Source organism: Tetrao urogallus, assembly GCF_951394365.1.
Source record: "Tetrao urogallus genome assembly, chromosome: 23".
In the NCBI taxonomy this organism is placed as follows: Eukaryota; Metazoa; Chordata; class Aves; order Galliformes; family Phasianidae; genus Tetrao; species Tetrao urogallus.
Window position 1 is genome coordinate 5,120,344 of NC_136836.1, and position 19,326 is coordinate 5,139,669.

Sequence of the window (19,326 nt, forward strand, 5' to 3'; positions counted from 1 at the left end):
AAGAATGGGCCCCACCTCTGCTCCTCCTCAGACTGTGCCCCTGTCCCTGCCCCAGGCACCAGCTGCCTCCAAAGTTTGCTCGCAGATTAATTACCGTGTCATTCAGCACCCTCAGCTCCTGCTCTCATTTACACAGCAGCGCGTCAGGGTGGGCTGAGATGCAATCAGGATCCAGGGCACAGGCAGGCAGGGCTGGGACAGACGAGTCCCCAGCGAGCGCCATCCCGCGGGCCGTAGGTGGCACACGAAGCACCGCGTGGCGGCCCCGCGGCTCCACAGAGAGTGAACTTTTATTTCCAACAACGACAGCACCTGCCCCGTGGGGTGGGGACGGCGGGGACGGCTGGGAGGGGGCGGCCACGGGGCGAGGGCGCCCGGCCACGGTTCCACCACCCAGCGTGGGGGGCGTGGGGTGCCCGGGGCCGCCGCGCGCGTGCACACGGTGCACTGCGTGAAGAAACATCCCGGTAGAAAAGAACGGAGATGCCAGGGCCTCGGCGGCCGGTCCTGCCCGGGGGGGGGGCCGGGAGGGTGCGCAAGTGAGCGGTGGGTGAGTGTGGGGGTGCGCGGTCCCCCCGCGGGGATGGCTCCGACGGCTGGGATCCCCCCGGGCGCAGAGGAGGACGGAGTAACACAGCGTCCGAGCTGGTCCTGCGCGGGGCTCACACCTCCGTCTGGAAATCCCCATCGGCCGCATCCAGACCAGCGCAGGGGCCCTCCCAGTCCGCACAGCGCAGCTCCAGGCGGTCCCGGTGGGCGCTGGGCAGCGAGCCCAGAGTCATCGCCTTGAATGTGCTCCAGGGCTTGGGCGGCGCGGCCGGCGGCTGCGGGTCCTCGGGGCCAGCGGTGTCCTGCGGGGTGAGCGGGGCTGCGGTGTGTGGCACTGAGCAGCTCCAGCCCTATAGGGGGCACAGCCACCCGTGTGCCCCTGCATCCCTGTCCGCACACAGCCCCGCACTTACAGTGGCCACGCTCTTCTCCCCACCGCCTGATGAGACGCTCCATCGCTTTTCTCGCTGCAGAAAGAGGCAGCACTCAGCCCCACAGCCTCCCCACAGCCCAGGATCCCACATCCCCCCTGTGTGTCCTGCTCTGCTGGAGCCCAGAGCTCACCTTGATGGTGCCGGCAGCTGGCGCCCGGTACCGGTCCAGCGTGTGGAACTTCTGATTGAGCTCGTGATAGAGCTCAGAGTGACGCTTCCGAGTGTGCATCACCTTCTGCAGGGGAGAGAAGAGCCCTCAGCACACGGACCCACACCCATGGACGCACAGCTGCCACGTGGGGACACCCAGAGACAGTCCGGCTGTGAGCGACATCCCGTCCCACCAAACCAAAATGTTCCCACCCAGTGCTGGAGATCTGACGGGCAGTCAGCGTTCTGCAGTGCCCGGTGTGATGTTTTTACAGCCTGGCTCTGCCCCACCTGCCCCACGTGGCACAGCTGAGGGTCTCTGCCCCACCACAGCCCGCTGCCACCGCTCACCTCGAAATCCAGGTCGGAGTACCGCAACCTCTTCCTCTGGGGTGGGGGGATGCACAGAGCAGTGGGGAGGAGAGGGACAAGAACAAGGAAAGGTCTTTGCAGGCCAAGGCAGAGCCTCGGGCATCACACAGCCATCCCCAGCACAGCAGGTGCCAGGCAGGGAGCACGGGAACAGGGCAGCTCTGCAGCCCTTGGCACACACATCTACGCTCATGCACGCTCACCACCCTTCTCCCCACTGCTTCCCTCCCCAGCACACCCAGCCCTGCGCCCCTCCTCACTTCCCGCTCACCTCCAGGGACCCCACTTTCATGGCAGAGCCAGGCACGGTGCGCGGCATGGTGCGGCTGCGCTCCGACAGCTCCGACGCCAGGATCTGCCGCACCGTGGGGTGCTGCTTGAACTGCAGCCCGTAGGGGTGCTTCACCGTCCCGTAGGGCTGGCTCAGGTTCACGTTGACGTGCTCCACCGAGACAAAGCTGGGGTAGGAATCCCCCTCTCCTGCCCCGGTGGGACGGGGGGTCCCTTCCTCAGTGCTGGGCCCCTCCTCGTGCTGGAAGGGCTGCAGGCTGCGGCGTGGCAGCACCATATAATCGCTCTCCCTTGGCGGCTCCGGCGCCCGCAGCCAGCTGTACTCCAGGGGCCGCAGGCTGCTCTCGGTGCACAGGTAGACAGGACCCTGTGCCTCCAGCTGCGCCGGCGGCTCGCCCAGCTCCAAACCCGCCACCACGTTGGGTGTCATCTTGGGCACCTGCACCAGGATGCTGGCGGTGGGGATGTTGCCCGGCAGGCTGGAGAAGCCCAAATTGCCCTCTGAGCTGGTGTTGAGCTTGGGGTCTTCGTCGCCATCCAGCGAAATGCGCGACAAAGTGCCAGTGATGGTGGCAGGGTTGCAGGTGTTCACCTCCTTGAAGAGCACTGCGGGCAGACAGGGGGTTGGAGGAGGTCCTCTGGGTGGGTGGGGGACAAGGAGCAAGCCCCCACATGCTGGCATCACATCAGCATCGTGCCCTCTCCATGGCATGGAGCGGCGATGTCCCCAACCCCCGCGCACGGCACAGGGAGCCCTCACCTGTCTGACATGCCAGGTCGACGTCCTTTTCAAAATCTGTCTATAAAAACACAGAAAGAGGGGGAAAGGGAAAGAGAAAGAGAGAAGAGAGAGAGAGGTGGGGAAGTGAATGCATCTTGGGGACCTGCGGGGCACACGGGGGTCCCTGCCTGCTCCGCTCTGGCGCTGCCGCGCTCACCAGGATCTGCACCTGCCCATTCTTGCAGGAGTCGGGCGAGTTTTCATTCTCCTCGCTCCTGCACACCCCTATCTGACACTTCACCACGTCCTGGACCTGCGGGGACACAGCCGGTGATGGGGGTCCCCTGCAGGCAGTGGGGTGCCCCCGCGCCCCTGGCCCACCTCTCGGCGCAGGAAGCCGTGCACAGTGATGATGACGAAGCCCTGGACGGAGTTGAAGACGGCGAAGAGGACCTGGAAGAGGATGGAGCGCCGGTCGGTCATGGCGAGCACGGCCGACATCCAGGTCAGCGCCAGCAGGGGAAGGACCACGCAGGAGCTCCACAGCGATGCCCTGGGGCAGGGAGAGAGGGCAGGGGGTGAGCCCACTGCTGGGGTGCACTGACACAGCCCCGAGACCCCGACTGCTCCCCGACTGCTGCACCCACACGTGCAGCATCCGAGCGCTCCCCCCGGGTCCCCTTTTTCTTGGCCATGGTCCCCAGTCCGGTGCTCACCCACGTGTGGGTGAGGGTCATGGGAGCTCCTTGTCCCCCCATCAGTCCCAGGGCGCTGGGGGCCGCGGGGTGGCCCTCACCCTCCCGTAGAACAAAGGGAGGTATTTGGCACTGCCTTTTGGGGACGCGTCCCCTGCAATAGGGACGTCAGGTGGATGGGGGTCCCACCAGCACCCGGGGTCTCAGCGCCAGGAAAGGGCTCCCATGCTGCCCTCCCCCAATCCCCACACTCCAAGCGGGAGGAGAAGAGCCCCCATGCCCCGACCCCGGCGATGAGGTGATGGCAGAAGCCATGCCATGCGGGGGGGGATGGCTGCAGGGGGCACGCGACCCCGCGCCCGGGGCCGCCCCGAGCACACAGCCTTGTCTCACACCCCATCCCCGACCCCACGGGGGTGCCCAGCACCCACCCCAAGTACCGACCCCCCCCTCCTCCCACCCCGGTACAGGCTGTGCTCGGGGTGGGGACGCAGCGGGCGCGTGGCGGGCACTAACATGGCGCTGCTGGCGGTGGCGGAGGTCATGGCCGCGCTGGACACCACGCCGCACTTGGTGCATTTCAGCAGCAGGCTGCCGCAGGGGGGGGGCTTCGAGCTACGTGCCCACCACCCCCCCGGCACCCCGCGGCCAGGAGCGGGCCACGCAGGGGGGGGGCAGGAGGGGACAACAAGGCAGGGGGGCAGCGGGAGGGACAGATGGATGGACAGACGGATGGATGGACGTGGGCAGAAAGCAAATGGAGGGAGAAAAAGAAAGAGAGAGAGGGTTAGTTGGGGCAGCAGAGCTGTTAATGATTTGCAGCGGTGGCCAAGCGGCAGCAAGGGGGGTCCACAGCCCCTCTCCCTGGGGTGACAGCCCCCTCCCCACGCGCTGCCCCCAAAGCCCCCTGCAAAAGGGCTGCTCCAGCCTCAGTCCCACCTCCCGCCGGTGTGACAAATTCTGCTCCATGCTCACCCCGTGCCCATGAGCCCCCTCAGCCCCCAGCCCCACAGCAGGGCAGGGGGCTCCGCGCCGGCCCCGCACAGTCCCACCAGGCGCAGGGCACTTACCCAGCTCGCTGCTTTTTGGACTTATCTGAAATGCCGTCGCGGGACATGAGCTTGTTGAAGACGATGATGCCCACCAGCATGTTCACCTTGGGGGGAGCGGAGCCAGGGTTAGGGCATCACGGCCCCCACGACACACAGGAAGGGTCTGGGGTCCGCGGGGGTCCGTCCTACCAGCACAATGACGGCTGCGGGTCCCACGAAGGCATAGAGCAGACCGCCCTCCAGTGAGAGCCAGCAGCTGCGGGGACCGGGGGGGTCAGGGGTGTGGGGAGGGGATGCCCCCCGCCCGCTCCCCATCCCCATCCCCAGCCTGGTGTGCCCCCCTTCCCCACGTACTAGCTTGCCGTCCCATAGCCTTTGGTCCGTGTGAAGCCAACGGAGACGGCGACCACGAGTGCTGGCAAACCTGGAGAAGGGAGGGAGGTGCTGTGCCCCTGGCCCCCCCTCCACGACAGCCCCAATGGATGGGGACAGGGACTGGGGCCACAGCTGGGGAACACAAGCCAAATGGGGCCACGCTGCTCTCTGCCTTGCCTCCATTCCTTATGAGGGCTCCAACAACCCCGCGGGGAATGGGAAAGTCGCACGGTGCCCCATCCTCCATCCCGCCAGCCCTTACCCCATCCCAAGCACAGGAAGCGCTTCCTGACCAGGCGTGTCCGGATGCGGCCGATCACCGCCAGGTAGGACTGCCAGGCCTCCGTCAGCACCCAGCAGAAGGATGAGAGGAAGAAGAAGTGGAGGAAGGCGGCCGTCATGGTGCAAACGCCCTGCGGGGACACGGGGAATTTCAGGGGATGCGGCGCGGCGGCGGTTAACATCCTGTGCCCGCGGTGAGGGTTGCGCCAAAGCCGTCACACAAAGCGTTTAATCTCGAGATTGAGTTAATCCAAATCCAATCTGGGAGCTGGGGGTGGGACGCAGCGCGTGGGGGGTGTGGTGAGGTGCCCACCTTGCTGAGCATCTGGGTCTGCCCCACGAGGATGAGGACGTTGGAGGCCAGGATGGAGATGCAGAAGTTGAGCAGAATGATGGAGCGCTCTGACTTGATGAACCTGGGGGCAGAGAGGTGTGGGGCTGGGGGGTTGGACTGTCCCCTCCCCGTCACCTTCCCATCCCATGTCTCCAAACTGCTGCATGAGCTGCCCCGACTCAGGGATGGTGCCCACCCTAACCCCAACCATAACCCTATCCTGACATTCACCTTTCCCTGCATGGCATCACATCGAGCTGATCCCATTGCTCATGCTGTGCCCCCTTCCCACCCCACTCCCCACCTCTGTCATGCCTTGGGTGCCCCCCACTCCCCCCACCCGACTGGATGCTCACCTCCAGAACGCAGCGTAGATCACCAGCAGCGTCAGCAGAGCCATGCAGGACACAGCACAGCCGATCATCAGCGGCACCGACGGGCTGCCTGAGGGGTCCATGGCCTGAAGGAGAAAGGAGGGAGAGTCTCAGCCCAGCCTCCCCTTGGCATCTCCCTGCTGGACCCCTCTGCTCCCACTGGGGACCCCCTGAGCATGTGGGCAGTGGCAATGGTGTGGCCAAGGCACCTTCCTGGGGACCCATGCCCATCTCCATGTCAACAGGGGATGTGGGCAGAATAGCAATAGGGCAGGGGCCTTATGCCACAAGGGTTGAGACCCATCCCCTAAACAGAGCCCACGCTACCCGAGCGCATCCCTGGGACTCCAGGATCCCAAACAGTGGGAACCCCCCCCCCCCCCTCCAGCTCTGACATCCCCCACTGCACCCCCCCTCGGTGCCACGGCTGCAACACCTCCTCACCCCCACCCCAGGACTCCCGTTCAGCCGTGCCCTGCAACATTCCCATCCCCACCTGCTGTCCCCATCCCCACCCGCCGTCCCCTACCAGGTCTTTGGGCAGCTGTGCGACGATGGCGAAGGTGGCGAGCCGGCGGCACTGGCATTTGGTGTGCGCCGGGAGGGTCTCCAGGGTTTGGCAGCTCTCCGTGTCCCAGTTTCCCAAGCCAGCATCGCTGATTAATGGGACAAGCACAAGAGGGAGAGAGCAATTTGATCAAACCACCGCACAGCCCCTCGCAGCTCTGGATTAACCCTTCGCTCGCCCCCGCAGGGTGAGCGCCTGGGGTGCGAGGCATGGCACAAAGCGCTGATCCCCCCTTGGAGCCTCAGTCTGCAATCGTCCCATCCAGGCTGGGGGGCGACAGCCAGACAGAGGGGTCCAGGCCTGGAGGGATGAGTGTAAGCAGTCCTGGGGCTCCCCAGCACCCGGCGCAGGAACGCCCTGTGCAAACTCAAATTCAGGGGGGCAAATGCTCCCCCTCTGCAACCGTGGGGCCAATGCCCTGCAAGAGGCAGTGCTGGGATGGGGAGCCCATGGGGATGCTGTGCCACTTGCATAGGGCAGAGGGGACTGAGCTGTGGGTCTGTGGCACAGCTGGGAACATGTGTCCCCATGCTGGGCTGAGACCCACCGCGCTCATCACAGCCACAGCCATCACCACGGCACATCTCCTGCCAGCACCAGCCCCCCAGCACCAGTGGGGCTGTCCTGGCACCAGGGATGCCAAGGTGCAGGGCGCCCAGGGGTGCTGTGTCCAACCCCACGATGCAGCCCCCCCCCCCCCCCCACCGTGCCCTACTTTTCCTCTCTCCTGCCACAGCAGCAAGCACTGCGCTAACAAATTGCATCTGGCAGGCTGTAGGCAGCTGTCTCCAGCGTCATGCTGAAGCAAATCGATACCCGCACCGGCAAAATTATCCCCCAGCCGGAGGGGCTCAGCGTGGGATGGCACTGGCCCCACTCCCCACGGTGCCTCTGGGGCCATGGGAACAGCACCTCCCCCCACCACCCCATCCCTGTGCCCCACTCACGTCCTCGAGTAGTCCCAGGTGACGCACTGCGGGTGGGATGTGCCCTGCGGATGGACAGACGGACGGGTTGGACCCGGCCCCACGGGGTGCCCATCCCCACATGGGGCAGGAGTGGGGCCGAGGGGACGCTCACATTGATGATGTGGGAGAGCTCCACCAGCACGAGGGGCTCGGAGGGCCTGGTGGGTGGGCGCACCGTCACCATCAGCACTTTGGAGGTGACGGCCAGCGGGGTCCTGTGGGGAGCAGGCAGCTGCGGTGGGGACACAGGGACATGGGGACAGGGGGACGTGAAGACAGGGGGACACGGGGACAGCCCCACTCACCTGGGGGGCGGCAGGATGAGTCCCAGCGTGCGGTACAGCACTGCCCCGATGACAAAGTGGGACGACTCATCCAGCTCTGCAGAGGGGACCGAGAGCGGTGCTGCGGCGCAGGGAGGCGCGGAGCCATTGCCCAGCACACGCGTGTGCACGCATTGCAGGTATGCACCCAGCAGGCACACACAGCTGCTGAGACACGCAGGAGGGAGCACACGGCCCCGCAGCACAGGCACACGCTGCTCTCCAGCAGATGAGCAGGCAACATGAGCAGGCATCATGCCACCCGCACACGCGTGCACACTTGCAGCTGTGCGCTCAGTCATGCACTCACATACGTGCACACTCATGCTGACACAGACTCCTGGACGTGCATGCTCAGCCACGTGCACACATGGACACACTCACAAAGGGTCAGGTGCACACTCACATGTCCTCACACATCTGCTCACACAGCCAGAGAGGCGCGTTCTCACGCGTGCGCCCTCACATGTATGTGCACAAAGAGGCAAGAGCGTGCTCACACCCATGCTTGCTCAGGCATGCACACACACCGGTGCAGACTCCAGGATGCCTACGCTCATCCACACGTGTGCACACTCACTCCCCTGCCCACCCCCGTACCGGCAGAGGCGAGGCTCAGCACCTCCCTGGGGATGAAGAGTTTGTCCTCAGAGCTGCGTGCCCAGTCCTTCATGCCCCGACGGCCCTTCATGGGGAAGTTGATGTCGCTGGACACGGCAGAGACGGGCTCACGCTGGATGCTGATCACTGCGGGCACAGCAGGTGTCATCCCCAGGACCCCCCACCCCAGGACCCCCCCACCCCAGGACCCCCACCCATCCCACCCCACTGCCCGTCGCTCACCCAGGTTGTCGGTGACAATGAGCGAGCTCTGGAACGCCTTCAGCGCATCCCCCACCAGGTGGATGAAGTCCTCCACCACCTTCATCAGGTGCACGGAGCCGGGAGAGACCTGTGGGCAGCAGGCAGCTTGGCGTACATCCCCCCCACGGGACACCGCAGGGGCACCTCGTGGGGACAAACGGCCACGCTGCTCACCTGCTGTGCGTCCTCCCACTTGTCCCTGTTCTCTGCATCAACCATGTAGCTCACCACCTGGAAGAAGCGCTGCAGGGACGGGGCTCAGTGGCACCGGGGGTGGACAACCACCACTAGCCCCACCAGCACCCAGCAGTGCCCCCATCCTGCTACCTGCACATCCTCAGAGGACGGGATGTAGGTGGCTCTCTTGAAGGTGTCGGTGACGTTGCGCAGGATCTCGACGGAGAAGAGCAGGTCCCCGCTGTAGTAGGTCTTGCGGGCCATCAGCTCCAGCAGGCTGCGCACCACCTGCGACATGCCCTCACCCGCCAGCACTCGCTGCCCCTTGGCCAGGTGCTCCCGCAGCTGGATCAGGATGAGGGCAGGGGACAGCGGTGTCACCCGGTGGCCAGCAGGTGCCCTCATCCCTTGCCATGCCCAGAACTAATCAGACTAATTAGGGAAGCAGCAGGAAAAGGGGGCCAGAGGGTCTTTCCATCGCAAGAGTCCCTTTGTGACTTCCTTCCCCACCCTGCCTCAGTTTCCCCACACGGTTACCCACAGGGCGATGAAATAACCGCCCTGTGGAGCAGGAAGCGTGCGAGGGGGACACAGACCCTGCATGGGAACAGCAAGGGACGGGGACTGCGGACCCACGGGGACAGGGGACGGAGCGTGCACCTACTGAGAGATGCAAGTATCGATACTCGTGGGAGATGCAGCGGGCGAAGCTGGGCACACCCCAGTATGCAACCCCGTGGGGGTTCAGCAGGCACCGGCGGCTGGCGGACCCTGCAGGGGAAACAAGGGCTGGGGGCTCAGTGGCAGCACCCCCAGGGCTGGGGGGAAGCTCGCCCCACGCCCCTCACCTGTGGCATTGGGAGGACACTTGTTGTAGATGACGTCCCCCGCTGCGGTTTTCTTCCAGGTCATCAGCATGACGTACTCGTCCTTGCACATCTCGTGGTAGGCTGTGGGGCGGGAAGGGGGTCAGACACAGCCCCGGCCCCTGGGTGGGCGCTGGGGGCTGCCCCGTACCTGGGCACTTCTTCTCATTGCAGGTCTTCACCTCCTCGCCCGTGCCCTCGCAGGGGTAGCCCTGCACGCCGGTGCCCTCGCACATGCGGAAGCGGCGCTGCCAACCCGTGTCGCACGTCTTGGAGCAGAGGCTCCAGTGGTTCCAGGGGCCCCACTTGCTGTCGGCTGTGGGGACAGGGACACCGTGGGGGCCCCGGGCTGCTGAGCGCGACAAGCGACACCCAGTGCCATGTGGGGATGGGGACGGGGCAGGGCTGTGCTCCCGCTGCGCTGCTGACTGCAGAGTCAGTAACTTAAATCTCTCCAACAAGAGAAACGTCCCCCCCCTGCAGGCCCGCTGTTGGCAGCCTGAGGGCACCCACCCCACCCTACACCCAGTTCTCTCCACACCTGCAGCTGATGCAGGGAGAGATGAAGGACGGGGGGGGAGGACAGGGCACAGCCGTTAGCCCCGTGTCCCCATTCCTGACCCCCAGGACCCTGCGGGGCAGTGGGACGGGGTCAGATCTCAGTCCCACCATTGCGCTGCGTGCACCAGGACCTGCAGCCATCAGGTACCGATGGGTACTCAGCACGGTGCAAGGAGCAGCAGGGATGAGCAGCACAGAGATCTCCTCCAGCTGGAGGGAGCAACCAGTGCGAGCTGGGCGGCTGCTGCACCCCAGCGCTGTGCTTTTGTCCTGCTCCCCATGCACCCCCCTCCGCAACGGTGACCCCGCAAGCATGCCAGCAGCTTCGCAACACCGACAGCGACACCACAGCAGCATTAAGGCAGAATCATGCCGCATCCCTCCCGACCCCCCCCCCAGCACACGGAGCCTTACTGGGACACATGGGGTTGGAGCACTCGCGGGCATCGGCGTGGGCTCCCCGGCACTCTGCCCAGCCGTGGGCTGAGACGCTGCACTTGCGCGTGCGCTGCTGGGTGCCGTTGGCGCAGGTGACGGAGCAGCGGCTCCAGGCGCCCCACTCCAACCACTGCCCTTCCACTGTGGGGACAAAGCGAGAGAAATGGGTCAATGCCCGCGCAGCGCCAGCCCCAGCTGCCCACCGCCCGCACCGCGCTCTGCGTGCAACGGGTCCAACCTAACGACGCGCCGCTTCACGTGGCCAAGCTGAGCTGGCAGCACCGAGCTGTGCCCTCACCAGGGTCTCTTCACCAGGACCGACCCCGACCCCACAGCACTGCTGCTATGGCACAGCAACGCCGCAGCACCGCTCTGCACCATGAACTCCGACAGATTCCAGCACTCCGGGTGACAAAAGCCACAACGCGCAGTGGGGACGCAGCCCTGCGTGGCGAGGATGTTGGGTGCACGCAGTGCACCTCGCGTTCCTCCTGCATCACTGCACCTCACACGGGGTGTCCCTGCAGCCCATGGCTCCGACACAGCATCTCCGACAGCATCTCCACAGCTCCGACACGCAGCCAGAGCCCTCCGCTGCCTCCAGCACCTCCCCAGTGCCCCACGATGTCCCCGTGCCACCCCAAGTGCAGCACACTCTGGGGATGGCTCCTCATGCCCATGGTGGGGGCTCCGGGCCCTGCAGCACGGCTGGCTCTCCATGGGGACCACTGCGTGGGATGCACCCCTGTGTCCTCCCCACGCTGTCCCATGTCCCCGTGGCTGCAATGCCTGAACCTTGCATCACTGCAGCCCCTGTGCCGGGAGCACAGCCCTCACTCTCAGCTCTTTTCCTGGCTGTCCCAGGGCTGGGGACACGGAGCAGGGGGAGAAGGGAGTGGTACTGACCCAGGCAGGTCGCGATACTGCAGGGCTTGGCCTGCAGCTCGGGGCCCTCGCAGGCTTTCCCTCCGTGCTGCGGGGCCACGCACCGCCGCGTCCTGGTCCTGGCCCCTCGCCCACAGGTCACCGAGCACAGGCTCCACGGGGACCAGTCCTCCCAGGCACCGTGAACTGCAACACAGCACAAGGCCGTCACGGCGCACCTGGCTCCCTGGGCTGCAGCCTCCCTGCTTCCCCTCCTCCTGGCACCGAGGGGTCCTGGACATTGCAGACCCCTTGTGCCTGGGGGCACCGCTGGGCATGATCCCATGGCACAGCTGTACCCTCCCCACCTTTGTGCCCTACCAGCTCCAAGCAGGCAGCAGTGATGCCACGTGGCTCCCTGCCCAGCTCCAGCTTCCCTGCTGGGTTCCCAGTGGTGTGTGCACGCTGTGCCTGCTCACCCTGGCACCAAACCATGTGCACAGCCCCTGTGTGTGTGCACATTACACGAGCTCAGCTCATCTGGAAGCAGCCAGGGAGCATGCAGCTCCCCAGGCATCCTAAAGGATGCTCTGTGAGCTGAGATGTCCCCATCAGCTCCCGCACCCAGGGGAGCACCCACATGTCATGGAGCGCACAGCCTGCCTGCTGCAGACACACTGCTCCCTGCAGCCCCACACAAGATGCACAGCCCCCTCAGTGCACAGGGCACAGCAGGCATCCATCCTGCTGCTCCTGCCCGTGATCCTGCTATGAGCACCAGGCAGCTTGGCCACCTCCTGCCACGCACAGATTGGGATCAGCTACCGGTGGCTTCCCGACCCCAGCCCCACGCCATGGGGCGCACACACTGCACTGTTCCCCAGGCACAGCGCTCCCCGGGTTCGATGCCCCAGGGAAGGTGAGATGATGGGGAAACGAGCTGCACAAAGCCGCATCCTTGCTCCCCCCATTTTCCACAAACGCACGGCGCTGCCGTCCCCATCCCTGCACGTCCCCCCGCTCCCCAGTGCCCCATACCTGGGCAGGTGGCCGTGTTGTTGCAGGTGCGTGTCTCCCTCAGCAGCCCACTGCACAGCGTCCCGTATGGAGAGGAGACACAGGAGCGCGTCCGCACCTGGGAGCCCTGCCCACACGTCAGTGAGCAGACACTCCACTGCGACCACTCCTCCGCCGTGGGGTCCCCTGGGGGGAGACAGGGTGTGAGGGATGGGGACAGCGTGGGGAGAGTCGTGCGGACCCTTTGGGGATGGGGTTGGAGTTGGGGACGGGGTTGGAGACGGGCAGCATCCACAGGCACAGCGAGCACGAGCACACCGAGGTTGCAAGCAGGGTGAAGGAGCCCCCGCTATGGCACTGCTGCTCCCAGGCCTGGAAAAAGGCTCAGGGCACAAGATCTGACACCTCTCAGAGTCCCTGCGCAGATCTGACCCTGTGTGGAGTCCCAGCCCTGCACGACCTCTGGGTGCCCTGGGAGACCTGCGGCATGCAGCACCGCCTGCCCTCCCCGCACAGCCACACTGCTGACATTTGCAAGCACCCGGCTCTGATGAAGCTTGATGATCTACCTGAAGCTATTGGACAGACCAGAAGAAAAGGCCATCAGTTTAAATTAAAAAGGAATACATGGAAAAAGGCTTTGAAGGGGACAAAATTTGTCCTGCAGGCAGGCTCTGCTCCTTCCGAGCTGCCTGCATCATTGGGCGATGGGGCCATCCCTCCCATGGGGTCTTATTTGGGGCCAGCAGTGGGGCTGGGTGCCCCCCACAGTGGGTGTTCCCATGCCCCAGGCTGCACCCAGCAGTTCCATGGGGCAGGAGCCGGCTGTGGGAGATCTGCATGCCGGGCACACGGAGCAGTGCTGAGGCCCATCCATCTCCCAGCTCGCCTCCAGGCCCATCAATCAGGAGGTACTGGGAAGGGGGAGCACAGCACTCCAATTACCCAGATGAATTTGCCAAATAAATACATTTGAACGAAACAATTAATAGATTTTTCTTTTCTTTTCTTTTCTTTTCTTTTTTTTTTTTTTTTTTGCTTTACAACCCTCGGAGGAAGGCGCAGAGGAAAAATGTATAAATGGAACAAATGAAGTCTGTCCGTGGGCTGGAAGCAAAGGAAGTCACTCTGTCTGCATCACCCATCACCCCGCGCAGAGCCACCCATCCCTCACCCTACTGTACCTGTCTGGGCCATGTACACCCCTGGCTCATCCGCCGACCGTGGCCACTGCGTCTTCACCTTCTGGTTCTCCTCAACAGCATTGCCTGGAAGAGAGAAGGGCTGCAGTGAGAGCAGGAGGGGGGCGGGCACGGAGGTGGGACATTGTGGGGATGGCAAATACGGGGATGGGCACGGGGACGTGGGGACAGAGCGGGGATGGGATGTGGTGGGGACGCTGCGAAGTGGGACGAGGACGCCCAGCCCCACGCTGAGCACTGTGCGGCTTCACGGTGTGTGAGGGTCACAGATGGCTGAGCACAACCACAGCCTCAAAATGCACCACACCTCTGCCAGCCCCTGCATTTTTGGTTGCGTGGGCTGTAATTGATCCACGCGCTCCAGGGTACCGATGTCCCCAGCGCACCCCTGGGCACCCGAATGGCAGCGAGCGGCGGCGCTCTCCCTTCCCCACCGAACAGATTGCTGCAGTGAGGTGGCACAAATTTATGGCTCAGCTCACCAAAAATAACAAGAGATCCATCAAGAGCATTTGGCGTGAAATTAACTGGCACACAGAGGGCTCAGCAGAGAGGCACGGGGGCAGCCTTACCCCATCTCCCCATCCAGAACCTCCTGGGACCCCTCTGTGTCCCCACATCCAGCACACCGATGTGATCCCAGCGGTGGGAGCGGCGCGGTGCCATCGGGATGGAGGTGGCACCGATGTCCCCAGGCAGAGCAGGGTGCAGGTGGCACACACAGCCCGAAGCCCCACGGCACCCCATTGCCGGGCCAGCTGGGATGGTGTGACCAGCTCAGCACAGCGACGTCCCCACGGGACGGACGGGAGGTGACACGGGGATGTGGAGCACCCAGCCGTGCTCCTCGTGCCATGCACGCAGGTGATCTATGGCTGCAGGCACGGAGCACCTCCTGTGCTGTCACTTTGCAGTGCCAGAAGATAGACTCAAATTTACCGACTCGCCTTCATGACCCTGCCTGGCTCTGCCCTGTGCTGGGACGCAGCCCCGCTCTGTGTGCGCCACTCTGCAGCACTTGGGGACACGGGGGACCACCAGGTGCTGCTCAGCCACAGGGCCACCCGGCCCTGAGAACAGCACAGTGCAATTACAAACATCCCCGCGAGAGCCCGGGGAAGCCATAAATCCAGAGGATATATGAGGGCGCTCTGCCCAGCTGTGTTCGACAGAGACACCAAATTCAATTTTCTTTGGAGAGCACTAAATCCCCAGTCCTCACTGCAGGGCTCTGCCCGCAGCCATGCCCAGACCCTGCTGCACCCTTAGCACCTGACCCGGGGTTCCCCATGACGCCGCTGCTGCGAGGGAGGGGGTCCTTCAGTTTGACCCCCCCAACGGTGGCCATGTCCCTGAAAGCTGGGAGCCCACAGCCTCCTCCCAGCATCACTGCCATGGAGGGGGCTGCTGTGGGGCGGTGGTTTCGGTGGAATGGGCACCGCGGCCCCATGAGCTGCACAGCTGGAGGGCTGAGAGCCCAACGGCAGAAATATGGGCAGCACAGCTGTGACACAAGCAGTCACTTCATGATGCCCCGAGCCTCCATCCGCCCGGTGGGGCAGTTCTGCCTTTGTGGACTCGTGCACCCACACGATGCTGCACTCTGGGGGCTGCATCCCTTTGGGTACGTGGTGCGCAGGGACGGCGCTGGGGATGGGAACTCCATGGCACTGCCACAGCTGGGAACAGGGCTGCATCCCTTTGGCTCCCACAGTGTAAAAGGGGACAGCGCTGGGGACGGGGACCCCGTGGCACCGCCGTGGCTGGGAAAGGGGAGGCCCCGGGAGCTGCTGGGCCGATGCCAGCCCCGAACGGCTGCGGCTCTCGGCGGAGGAGAGTCGGTGAGATCAGTGCTGGGCACCCGCCAAGCTCTGCTCACAGGCGCCATTCAGCCCCAGCCCCGCTGCCGCCCTGAAAGGAGCCCATTCTCCCCCCGGGGGGCTCGGGGGAGGCCAGGTGGGAGCAACCCCTCGCTGCCATGAAGGATGCTCTGTGCTCCGGGCGCAGTGACGCACGTGAGCGCCCGGTGTGTGTGGGGATGCAGTGCAACGGGGATGCAGTGCAATGGGATGGCACCTGGACCCGGCGCTCAGCTCTTAATCCTCCCATGCAGAGTTGCATTTAAAGTGGGGAGGGAAGGGGGGGGAGAACAAAAAAAATCAGATCAAGGAGCTCCCATCGGGATGAGGCGATTTATAGCCACGCAGCTGAAACGGACCGGGGATTTATTTGGGGGATCTGCCCGTAATGACATTTAGCTCCTGAAATAAATGCTAAAGCCCAATGAAATTATATATATACACACAGCCCATTGCCAACACCTAATCTGCTGGGAGCAGCGGTGCCCTGGATAAAGAGCGAGCAGCTAAGCTCCTCGTTGCATCGCCTGGGGCTGGCACAGGGGAACAACATCTGGCCAGATGTGCTCCCAAAGCACCAGGGACGGCGCCACGTGCAAAGGGCGCGTTGGGATGGGAGGCTCCCCAGCAGCCCAGCCCCGTTGCTCAGGGCAGGGGGGGCACGACTGCTTTGCTTGCAATTTGTTGCCGCAATTCCATCCTGAGCAAATGGCTTTGCTGTGCCTGGTTAACAGCCCGGCCGTGCCATCCTGCCTGGAATAACAAGAGCACGGGCTGCAGCAGTCAAGGGTAATTTGCCGTGGGAAAGGGTCATTTTACCTGCAAATTGTTTTCCACATCTGCACCAATGCAGAGTGACAGCGCTCCTGCTCCGGGCTCGCGGTCAGGCGAGCAAAAGCGCGGCCGCGCAGGAGGAGAGCAAGGCCCTGGGGCTGCACAGGCTGTGCTCAAAGAGCCGTGGCAAAGCGCAGGGGCTGGGCTGGTCAGAGCGAGCTGCAGCTCTGGGAGCTCAGCGTGTTGCTCAGAGAGAAGCACCCAGAGCTGGGAGTGGGCACAGGAGGGATTTACCCCTCGTGTGGGTTCTCAGCTCCGTGCGCCGCACACGCTGGGCACCCTCCTGTCTCAGGAAGCGTACGCAGCAGGATTTATCCTTTGCTCAGTGCAGAGCCCATTTTGCATTCCCCCCCCCCCACCTTGAGAAGTTGCATGAGCAAGACCCATCCTTCGCATATTTCACAGAATCACAGAATTGTAGGGGTTGGAAGGGGCCTCCAGAGATCATCGAGTCCAACCCCCTTGCTCCACAACCAGATGTGGATTTGCACCTCCATTCCCGAGGAGCGTGCGTGGTCAGGATCCGTCCATTCACATTCCCCCTGCTCAGAGCACAGCGCCCAATGAGGGACAGGAGTGTGCATGAACAAGATCCACCCTTTGCACCGTCCCCGCTCTGTCTCCAGCCCCAAACCCCATCCCACCACCCCCCAGCACGCCCCACTCACCGTGGGGGACCTCGGGCAGCTCGAACTCATTGCCAGTGGCAGAATGCAGCTCAGGTTGGGGGCAGCACTGGGGGGTGGCAGCGGGCGGCGGGGCAGGCGTGCGGGTGGTGGGGAGCCGTGTGCCGTTGTGCCGCGGTGCGGGGGGGCTCTCTGCTTGGCAGCTGCAACCCGCGTGGGTGAGGCCACAGCGCCGGGCGCCGGGGGCTTGCAGGCACTCCTCCAGCCAGCGGCACAGCACGCTGCATGTGAACTGGCTGGAGTTGTTGTTGTTGATGAGCAGCACCTCCACGAAGCGGAACTCCAGCGCTTGCGGGGCCAGCAGGCGCGGGGCAGCCTCGGGTTCCGCCGCCAGGCACAGCTGCACAAAGTTCTTGTCGAAGTGCAGGAAGGTGAAGGGCCCCGCGGCCTCGCACAGCTCCAGTTCGGCTTCCTCGCCCTCCTCCTCCTCCTCCTCCTCCTCCTCGGGGTGTGGGGAGGGCGGGGGGCTGGCGGGCTCCGTGCGCGGCTCGCAGGTGTAGTTGGCCAAGTAGTGGTCGAGCGGCAGCACCATGGGCGAGAAGTGGGTGCACACCTGCTCCTCACGGTTGAAGCGGAGGTACAGAGAGTACTTGGTGGGGTCGGGGTTCTCCAGGGTCCAGGAGCAGCCGGAGGAGATGGTAGGGAAGAGGTCCTTGAGAGAGAAGGAGCCGTAGAGGACGCCGGAGGCCAGAGCGGAGCAGGCGCTGGGAGCCGGGTCAAAGCCCCGCGTGAGCCACAGGACAGACGATATCACAGCCAGTAAGAGGGGACCAGCAGCGGTCATCCTATGGCATTTGCCCTGTGGGAGAGATGGACGGATGGATAAGCAGACGAGACAAATGGGCAGGCAGATGGATGCTTACAGGGAGCTGCACCAGGAGTGCGGAGCTGGTGCAGGGGGGGTCAGGCACATCGGGTGTCCCCAGCCCCCAGGGGACAGCCCTCACCCAGTGCTGCCCCAACCCACTGTGCTGCGGTGACCTCCATGATGGCAGCACATGGCACTGAACTGGGACCTGTGATCCAAAGCCACCAACGCTGCAGCCCCTGCTCGCTCAAGGGCAGGAGCTGTGCAGTGAACAGATGCTGGGGGTCACCGTGGGAAATGCCACCCCCTGCAACACAGCCCCCAGGCTCTGCACAGCACCCAGGACCCTGCTGCCATCCCATTTCCACGCACATCCCTGAGATTGACAGCCTCTGCAGGGATCCCTCCTGCAGCCCCGACCAGCACTGCCCAGCAGGCACAGCACTCTGGACTCATCCTGCAGCCCCCCTGCACCCCACAGCTCACTGGGACACCCTGCTGTCAAAGCATCCACACCTCCCACACCAAGACCCCAGCACGGGGCGAGCTATCATTCCAACACCTATTTCTTGGGTACCACACCAAGCATGCAGAGCATTGCTGTCAATAGCTGTTTAAGAACTCATTAACAAAATAATGCACGCGGTGGCCTTTTTAAGCAGGACCAGAGGGCAGCTTTACAGCAGCCAAGGACACCGAACGCCCATCAGCACTGCTCTGCGGGGCAAGGGGACAACTGGAGAGGGCTGGGAGGTGCCCCTTCACCCTCAGGCTCTTCCATGTTCCAAATCCTACCCTTACTGCTGGCAGCCGGGCTTCCCCTACGCAGGGCAGGAGCCGGAGCTGCGGCTGAGGCTGCGCTGAAGCGGTGCAGGGCACATTAGGGAGCTAAAAATAATCCAGCTCACATGCAACAGGCACAGGGGCTCAGTGCCGGCAGCACGTGCACGGGGAGGAAGGCACGGCAGGCGGCGGTTGGGCAGGATGGAGGTGGGACCCCCAGGTGTAAAACGGGGGGGACTGAATGGAAGCACTGCTTTGCTCCAGCCCCGTTCAACTGGAGACCCCACAAGCAGCTGCGCCGTGCCCCTGCCAGAGCCCTGCAGGCATCACAGACACCGTCAGGATCACGGGGTCCCCTGGAGGATCTGACCATGTGCAGCTTTAGGGATGGCAAGGAGGAGGAGGAGGAGGAAGGGGAGGAGGAGGTCAGATGGGGACACGCTCCACTCTGCAGCGAGCTGAGCGCGGGGCTCCCGCAGCCTGGCAGGGACACAAGATGGTGCTTGCTTCCCTCACCCGGCAGCAGCGAGCAGGGAACGCTTCGGCCCCTCTGCCAGCACAGCCGGCACGGCTCCCTGCATCCCAACCACGCTGCCCTGCAGGAGCATCCCGCAGCCCAGCCCCGCAGCAGAGCCAGGATGCTCCCAGCACCAGCGCACAGCCGCTGCCGAAGGCCTTGTTAAGCACCAGCCCCGCTCCCTGCAGCGAGTGCTGCTGCCGCTGCAGTGAAAATATTTCATTGGGCCTCACGCTGAGCCTGAGAAGATATTGAACAGCTGGGGCACCGAGTGACCCGCGGGGACACAGTGCTGCAGAGAGGCTCGGGGACATCGAGGCTGCCACCAGCCCTACCTGGCACCGCCGTGGGGACATCGCGCC

The 19,326-nt window shown here is 64.3% G+C and overlaps 1 protein-coding gene across 1 annotated transcript; it reads right to left on the reverse strand.

Moving 5' to 3' along the window:
- Positions 1-662: 662 nt before the first annotated feature.
- ADGRB2 (adhesion G protein-coupled receptor B2) lies at positions 663-17,640 on the reverse strand (the record flags this gene model as incomplete). The annotated part of the gene is made up of 31 exons (XM_079546099.1): positions 663-851; positions 963-1,016; positions 1,114-1,218; positions 1,485-1,520; positions 1,777-2,402; positions 2,557-2,596; positions 2,735-2,830; positions 2,899-3,070; positions 3,729-3,827; positions 4,283-4,368; positions 4,454-4,520; positions 4,619-4,688; positions 4,902-5,052; positions 5,235-5,337; positions 5,612-5,715; positions 6,159-6,285; positions 7,145-7,188; positions 7,278-7,380; positions 7,471-7,546; positions 8,089-8,235; positions 8,332-8,440; positions 8,527-8,595; positions 8,680-8,874; positions 9,194-9,300; positions 9,378-9,479; positions 9,547-9,711; positions 10,371-10,535; positions 11,301-11,465; positions 12,297-12,461; positions 13,460-13,543; positions 16,839-17,640. 31 exons carry the CDS (start codon positions 17,638-17,640, stop codon positions 663-665), a joined length of 4,623 nt encoding a protein of 1,540 aa, XP_079402225.1.
- Between the last annotated feature and the right edge of the window lie 1,686 nt (positions 17,641-19,326).